General features: G+C 49.5%; 1 protein-coding gene across 1 annotated transcript; it reads left to right on the top strand.

Moving 5' to 3' along the window:
- Nucleotides 1-4,369: 4,369 nt before the first annotated feature.
- Nucleotides 4,370-6,797, top strand: LOC124330021 (protein transport protein SEC31-like). Its single transcript, XM_046788682.1, has 2 exons — nt 4,370-6,717; nt 6,755-6,797. Exons 1-2 carry the CDS (start codon nt 4,370-4,372, stop codon nt 6,771-6,773), a joined length of 2,367 nt encoding a protein of 788 aa, XP_046644638.1. The 3' UTR covers nt 6,774-6,797.
- Nucleotides 6,798-8,656: the final 1,859 nt, after the last annotated feature.

The raw sequence follows: 8,656 nt of genomic DNA, 5'->3' as shown, positions 1-8,656 counted from the left end.
TTCACTGAGTTTTTAGGGATTTAGAGAATTGTGGTACCTTTAAAATGCATAGAATAACAATAAAATCTTTTTGTAAACAATACACACCGACGACTGCAAAATCAAAATGGCGACGGAGAGGAAAATACGTAGGGAAAGGGGGTTTGTCACGTGATGATGACTGGCCAATCAGGGAGTGTGGTATATGGCCTTCGGCTTCCAATGGTACATTCAACATGTATTGCACGTTCATCGGAGGCCAAGTTGTCGGATACCGACTGGACGCACCCAAGAAGCTGACGGGCAATACAATGTTGCAATATCGCAAGTCATCACACTACTCAGTAGTGTAAAAAACAAGAAAAAAAGTTTGTTGTGAGAAGATTTCTAAAAGTAGACTGCCGATTAAACTGGAAAAATATCGTCGATCAACATCTATCAAATTCTTTGAATAATAATAATAATAATAATAATATATTGAATTTCTATGAGGCGCACTTTTACATAAGCACAGATGATCAAAGGCGCCTTTTGGCTCACGACTGAAGCAGGGAAGTAATTATTTATACGCAATACAGAAAAAGTGAGTTTTAAGTGCAGTACGGAAGCGAGGAAGAGAAGAGGCTGAGCGAACAGACACAGGGAGTTTGTTCCATACAGTAGGTGCATAATTAGAAAATGCTCTATTGCCGTAAGATTCAAATCAAGAATCATGAAAATGTATTATTGGATATCAAGGGGACGTGGATCGCTTGAGGTAAAATTATTTTTTCTTTCAAACTGTAACCAGTTATTTGCAATACAGATTTTTAAACAGATTGTGCACTCTAGAGTTGTTTGACCAAACACACTTTGTCAAATATCCAACGGGAAAAACATTTTACATGACAAAGGACTTGTACAAGGACAACTGAATCCTAGTTTGAATCTGATTAGTTTTTTTAAATTAAGATTTCAGATTCTCTTCGTAAGTTAAAATTTAAAAAATTCATCTATGAAGTTATATTAAGCTAAAAATTGTTTCCATTAGGAATCAATAAGAGAATTATTTAGCGCAGCAGGATGTGTGGTATCAGTCTGTTTCGAAGAGAAACCATATGGAACAAAGGAGATAAGCAATTTGAATTCATTCTTCTTCCAAAATCATGTTAAAGAATGCATCACTTAAATGTATGAATACTTGATGGAACCTAACAGTTGTCGAAACTTTAGGGTTTTAAAACAAACAACCGCCAGGTAGCGCCCTAACAGGGTGCTATAAATCATCTATATACATGCTAAATATTAGTCTCGGTTTTTCTCAATATTTCATTGGTTTCTTGTGTTTTCGGAGTGGTTTTCATGTCTTTTCTCACGCGTAAGAGTGTCGTGCATCTCTCAGTGTCTTTTCTTCCTTTTTCTTTCCTGCTTTTTATCATCTTTTTCCCAAGTTTTGAGTGGCTCGTTTCTCCTGTTTACGTGTAATGTTGCGCCAGTACTCACGGGAGGAGATGCAGTCGTTCAACTGGCCGGCGCCACCATCCACCCCTCAGAGCCGTTTCTTTCGCTTACGCCTCTCCAGCCTGTGTCTGTTTCGACCAACAAAGCGCCCCAAAAAGCGAAGACACCGAACCAATCAACCCCAACCATCGCAGACCGCCAAACTCTGTCTATTGAACGCCCGATCAATCGGCAAAAAAATTGAGGCACTAAACGAACTCGTCTTAGACGCCCAACCCGACATCGTGGCCATCAGAGAAACTTGTCTCACACCGACCAACGGAGATCATGATCTCGCAGCATGCTGTCCATCTGGTTTCTTGGCCGTTCACCAACCTCACGCGTACAGAAAGGGAGGGGGAGTAGCAGTCATCTTAAAATCAACCATTAGCGTTCGTTGCCATTCCCAATGTTGCCGTTCTTAAGCCCGCCAAAAGCGTTTCCCCCAAATTGGATCTGGCAACTCCGCGAGGGGGGTAAGGAAATCGGGGAAGAAGGGCGGAGCTTATCACCACGAGACAGTTGGAATCTTTTCGCCGCGCGACACACATCTCCGCTCCGTTTTTTCCTCTCCGTTTCGGCTTCTCCAGCACGTGCAAGTTTTCTTCCTGGGTCGTCACGTAGCGTGGCGGCCTTTACGTTCGTACTTATTTAAGTTAATCGTGTGTGTCTATTTTGTGTGTGTGTGCATCCTGAATTGTTGGAGCCCACGACGGGATCTCCTTTCTGGATCGCATTTTGATTTGTGTCGAGACGCCAGGTTTGGCAGCCATTGTGTTCGTCTCTCGTCCCGATTTCCCGTTTGTGCCTGTGTTATTTGTGTTTACTGGCAGGCAACCAGTAGGCTCGTTTACAAATACATTGGCTTCACTAACTGACGTTTTGTTCGTGTCTTTTCCGTCCCGTAACCCGCGTGGTGTGGCAACATTTGGTGCATCGACCGGGAATCCGAATCCCGGCACGGCGGCCATTACCACGCGGTCGGCGTTACTACTGGCCATCGAAGGAGAGGTTGCCGAGCTCAACAACCGTCTCATCCCGCTGTCCATTCGTCGTCGACGCGAAAGTCCCGCGTGGCAGGATCCGTTCGAGTTTGCTGATTCATCCGGCTCGAGAACTGGCCAGCTGGCAGTTTTTCCCGTTCCATCCTACCAGATCGTCGAACCGAAGAACAGCAACTCACAAATTATTATATTTAATTTCATTTTCGTTGTCCGTCCGTCATTTGAATATAATAATTATTTGTGTATGTGTGTAAGATAGCATTGGTCGATCTCGTCAGATCGTCCGTGTATCTCCCCCTGTTTATTGTTTGAACTTATTGGTCGGTCTCGTCAGACAGTCCGTAAGTTCTCCCTTTCTTCCGTCCCGATTGCGTTGGTCGGTTCCGTCGAACCGTCCGCAAAATCCCGTTCACTCCGTCGTCATTCATCACCGCCGTTTCCAGTCAGCTGTACTACCCGCCCGTCATCTGGATTCCGTTAGCTGCCTTCCGTTCCAGCTCATCCCAGTTTGTCCGGCTCTTCCGCTCGTGTCAGCTGACTTCTCATCGTTCCCGTTCAGCTTGTCCGGCTCTTCCGGCCAGCGTCAGCTGATTCCATTTCTCACCAGTTTGTCCGGCCCTTTGGCTCGTGTCAGCTTTAATCCCCGTCTAATCTGTCCGGCTCTTTGGCTGGTCAATTAAAATTCCCGTTTGCAGTCGGCTGGTTCTATCTTTCAGCAAAGCTTATCATCCGTCGTAGCCAGTGCTGTCCGGCCTTATCGATCTTCCGTTCCTGTTTCACAGTTTGTCCGGCTTATCCGCCCGTCAGCTGGAACTTTCATCTTCAATCCGCCCGTCCAGCCCATTGATCCGACAACTGAAATTTCCGTTTGCAACGGGCCGGCTTTACACACCAGCTAGGCTTATCTTCCGTTTCAGCCAGTGGTGTTAGGTCCTACCGACATTTCCGTTCATCATCCGAATCCAGTTCTTCCGGCTTTATCGTTCGCGTAAATTCACCGTGACTTTGCTCATCGTTTGATCGATCGTCGTCTGTATTTCTTCGCCCGTTCACGTCAAATAAATTTCGTCATGGCTGAATCTTTAATTCCCGCGCTCGCTTCTATCGACGAAGAGGAGGAAATCCTTTCAGATCTTAAGTCGATCACCGATCTTGATCTTCTGAAAAGACTAAGGACCAGCGGTAAGATGGTTCATACGAAAGCGGGAAAGAAGATATTGGAATCCATTGCAGCTAAAGAAGATCGTGACACCGTTCGAGCCCTCCGTGCCGTCTACGTCCGTGATTTCGACATCTTGGAGAAGCGTCACGACCACTACGTTCAATGCAAAGCTCCTAACTACTCGCAGGACGATCTCGATGGAGAAAAGGATTGGCTCCAAGCCGTCATCTGCGATCACCTTGCAATTTCGGCTAAGTGTGACGACTATTTGGCTCAGACTAATTCGAGGTCTGCTTCCGTCGTTTCAAGAGCTTCATCCCGACATTCCAGCGTCTCCTCACGTCAAGCTAAAATTCACGAAGCCGAACGAAAGGAGAATGAAGCAGAGTTAATGCTCCAGCAAGTGGAAGACGAGACAAGACGCAGAGAAGAAGAAGATGCAAAAATCCGAGAAGCGGAAGATTACAAACGAAAGGTGGAGAGTGAGAGAAGACAACGCGAGATACGTGACGAGATTGATCTACAGCGTTTGAGCGGCGCAATCATGCGCCAACAACTCAACGATGTTACTGTCGACGATCAGGCAGTACCAACACGCGCTTCATCCGTCGTGAGCGGTTTATCGAGAGTCAGCCGTATTTCATCGCACCCGTCCATCCCGAATAATTCGACTCTTCTCGCTCAAACTCCAGCTGCGTTTGCACAAACGTCGACCATGACAACCACGGCTCCGATAACTTGAATCATGGCTACTCCGCAGCCGCAGACAAGCACCGTCGTGATTTCAACAGTGGCTCAAACTCTACCGATGACCACACCGTTAGTTGGATCTACGTCTAGGATCCCAACACCAACGAGACTCTTCGGCCAACCGGCAGCGACGATGCCGCCAACGCCAAAGGTGAACCTTTTCGGCAGACTACTTAAAGCTATCACGCCCGGCTCACTTACTCGTTCTGCATCCGTGCCGCATATTCCTTTGAATGCCGGCGCGTCAAATGCTTCCGTGACAACTAGCATAACGAATCAGACGTTTTCAACACCGTCGTCTACTAGTGTCACAGCACAGCCAGTCATGACAAGTCAACCCACGTCAACGGTTTACAACATCGTTACTCCGCCAACGTCAGTCTCTCAGGTTCCTGTATCGATTATTCCACCGACTACGACTACGACACCGGTAACCGCTCCGATTTCCACGTCAGCAGTTCCTCACGCTCCTGCAACGACTGTACAACCGTTCATCCCGCCGACGTCAACATCAGTTGCCGCTCCAGTCTCTTCATCAGCGGCTTATCCGTTCACGCCATTGACTACCGCCACCATCTACGCTCCCACGACCAGTTATGTGACGCATGTTCCAGTGTCGGTCCCGTTGCCGCCCAGGTCCTCAGCTTCGGTCCCATTTCCGCCCGGATCTTCAGCTTCGGTTCCGTTCCAGCATGGATCTTCAGCTTCGGTTCCGTTTCCGCCTGGTTCTTCAGCGAGCACTTCGTCGTTGTTTTCATCGTGGAGGAACACTGGTCAACCGAATTTCTTTGGGCCAACGCAGCCGACTCAACCACCGTCCGTTCCACCGGCCCAACCACCGTCCGTTCCGCCGTCTCAACCACCGTCCGTCCCACCGGCTCAACCACCGTCCGTTCCGCCGACTCAACCACCGTCTTTCACGCCAGCGTCTAGCACTAGCCACGCTTGGCCCCCAAATCCGCCGCCGACCACTTCAATTCAGATGAGCTCGGTCCCGAATATTTCAATTCCGACAAGTGCAACGCAAGTCACCTCCGCACCGCCTTACAGCACTAGTCATGTGCCGGTCAGCCTAGGTCCGTCGTACGGTCCGGGTTTGTCCGCCTACAATCCGATTGCGTCTTCATCTCCATTTGGAATGGGTTCAATTTACGGGCCGGCCATCACGGCCGCCTTACCGACTTCATCGTTATTCACACCGTTAACCGGCTTTGGACATGTCCCGACGTCCTTTCCGAGCATCTCGGCACCACCCTTCGCGCCGACGAATCTGACATTCGCGTCCGGTTTTCCTGGACCTTCCGCTCCTCCACCGACGACCGACAACCCGCATGGAGTTTACACGCCGGATGCATGGATCCACAACCTCGGTACCGCACACGCTGCGCCAAGTCGTTCCAGCATCAAACCACCTCGAATGAAAGCGCCAAGCTTCGACGGAGATCCTCGGAATTGGCCAATGTTTATCCAAATGTTTAAGGTCTTCGTTCACGATGCCGTAAGCTCCGACGCGGAGCGCATCGCTCATCTTCACGACGCCCTTACTCCATCGATCAGGAAGGACATTGGTGGAGCGCTGTTGAATCCCGGACTTTATCAACACGCTCTCAACGAGCTCCATAAACGATATGGCAATCCGCAAATCGTCTCTCAAGCCTGCACCGAATCAATTCTTAAACTCAGTCCCTTTAAGGACAATGATTTCAGCGCCCTTCGAGCTTTCTCCGCCGATCTTCATTCCGTCGTAGCGACTCTGCGACTCGGAGGATACGGCATGGAGCTGTACAGCCACGCTACACTCTCGCAGCTGGTTTCGAAGCTCCCACCGGCACTGAAAAGTCGATGGGGTGAAAAGAGTTGGTCGATGCAACCGACACTCGCAACCGTTGAAGATTTGGATCAATGGCTCGACGGAGTCGCCATGGCTGAACGATCCATCCAAGCCAGTTCGATCGAAACTCCTCAACAAAGATCCGCGAAACCAACGGACGAGAAGCGTCGTGTGCTGCACCGACCAAACGTATTCAACAACACCGTGACTCATGATGAATCTGATGCCAACGACAAAACGCCAAGATGCCCGGGATGCAACAGCACGCATCAACATAATATTATAGACTGCAGAAAATTCAACGAAATCACGGTGAAGGAAAGAGCGCAAATCGTCAAGGACGCTAATCTGTGCCTCCGCTGTTTGGGCGACGATCATCTCAGCAGAGGATGCACCCGCGTGGAACGTTGCTCGCAGCCTTTATGCGATGGCGTCCATCATCCGCTTCTGCATGGAGCTCCACGACTCTTTTCTAAACCAGCGAGCGCGAAACCACCCGTGGAATTCTCCGGATCCGTCTCAATCAAGTCAGCTGGCAACTGCACCTTGTTACCGATCGTCCCGGTGATTCTCAAAGCGAACGGAAAGGAATTTCCGCTCTACGCGCTCCTCGATTCCGGGAGTGAAATATCCGCCATCGACGGAAAAACCGCGGCCCTCCTCAACTTGCATGGCGAAGAGAGAAAGGTGACGACGGGAACCGTTGAAGGTGTAACAAAATGTGTCGACCGTCCTATCGTCAATTTCATCGTTACTTCAAGAGATCATCGCCATTGCTTCGACATCTCAGATGTCCACGTCCGGGAGAATTTCAAGCTGGAAAAGCATCCCTTTGACCTCGATAGCCTCGTCAAAGAGTGGCCGCACCTGAGTCGTGTCCCAGTTTGTTCCACGAAAAGGAAGAACGTCGATATCTTGATTGGCCAGAACCATCCCGCGGCCATCAAAATATTTGAAATCCGTAAACATCCGTCCAATCAACGAGCCCCTCGTGCGTACCTGACAGCTTTCGGTTGGTGTATCGCAGGGCCAAGTGGACAACTCAACGAAAACCCGCAAAATAGTAACCATTCCGAGTCAAGAAGAATGGAACGAGACCCCGTGCAGCAGCAATCCGTCGAGGCCGATCCTTCATGCACGAAAAAGAACATCATCAGGCCTACCGTTCCGAAAAAAGGAGGAGCTTCAAGAGGAGTTTCAGCAGACGACGTACAAGCTGGCTCCACTCTAAATCCTCAACAAATCTCGCCGAACTTGCATCGAGAGGTAGACGACTCACGGGCCGGCTGTCAAGTCTACAAGACCACAAATTTGACCGAATTGGTCCCGTTTTCCAACCATCGTGTTCTGCAAGACGTCGGCGGAAAAATCAGAAAACTACCGCTTCCGATTGGTAGTCATCAATCTACCATTTCCCCTCGCTACGAGCAGGTAACAGAGCATTTTCTCGACTCTATACGGGATCGGGAAGGTGCGCTTAGCACAGCGAAGCGCAGGGCCGGCGATGTTGCCGTTCTTAAGCCCGCCAAAAGCGTTTCCCCCAAATTGGATCTGGCAACTCCGCGAGGGGGGTAAGGAAATCGGGGAAGAAGGGCGGAGCTTATCACCACGAGACAGTTGGAATCTTTTCGCCGCGCGACACACATCTCCGCTCCGTTTTTTCCTCTCCGTTTCGGCTTCTCCAGCACGTGCAAGTTTTCTTCCTGGGTCGTCACGTAGCGTGGCGGCCTTTACGTTCGTACTTATTTAAGTTAATCGTGTGTGTCTATTTTGTGTGTGTGTGCATCCTGAATTGTTGTAGCCCACGACGGGATCTCCTTTCTGGATCACATTTTGATTTGTGTCGAGACGCCAGGTTTGGCAGCCATTGTGTTCGTCTCTCGTCCCGATTTCCCGTTTGTGCCTGTGTTATTTGTGTTTACTGGCAGGCAACCAGTAGGCTCGTTTACAAATACATTGGCTTCACTAACTGACGTTTTGTTCGTGTCTTTTCCGTCCCGTAACCCGCGTGGTGTGGCAACACCCAACCTACGTTAAATTCGTTCGAACTGATCGACTGCTCACTCTCTCTCCGGCCCGGTGTGATTCGCCTTCTTGTTCTCTACAGACTACCAGCCTCATCTCAGTCTCTCTTTCGCGACGAATTCTCATCCCTCGTCGAACAAATTGCCCTTACCAACGAGAAGTTTTTCATTGTCGGCGATTACAACCTGAGCATCCGAGACATGCCCGATGATGCGGCACAATGATTACTCGATGCAGCTTGAAACATCAGCGACCGACGAGAGTGGCTCAATTCTCGATCTTGTTTTCAATAGGTCGTCTAAAGACCTCGTCCGTGGCACCAGTGTTCTCGGTTATTTCAGTGACCATCGACCAGTGCTTGTCTCATTGTCCTGTCGAGCACCACGCTTTTCATCTATGCCGATCTCTTTTCGGCGGCTCCGCGAC

This window comes from Daphnia pulicaria, chromosome 1 (genome assembly GCF_021234035.1).
Source record: "Daphnia pulicaria isolate SC F1-1A chromosome 1, SC_F0-13Bv2, whole genome shotgun sequence".
Lineage (NCBI taxonomy): Eukaryota > Metazoa > Arthropoda > Branchiopoda > Diplostraca > Daphniidae > Daphnia > Daphnia pulicaria.
The sequence above is the reverse complement of the archived record's forward strand: the minus strand, read 5'-3'. Positions and strand labels throughout refer to the sequence as shown.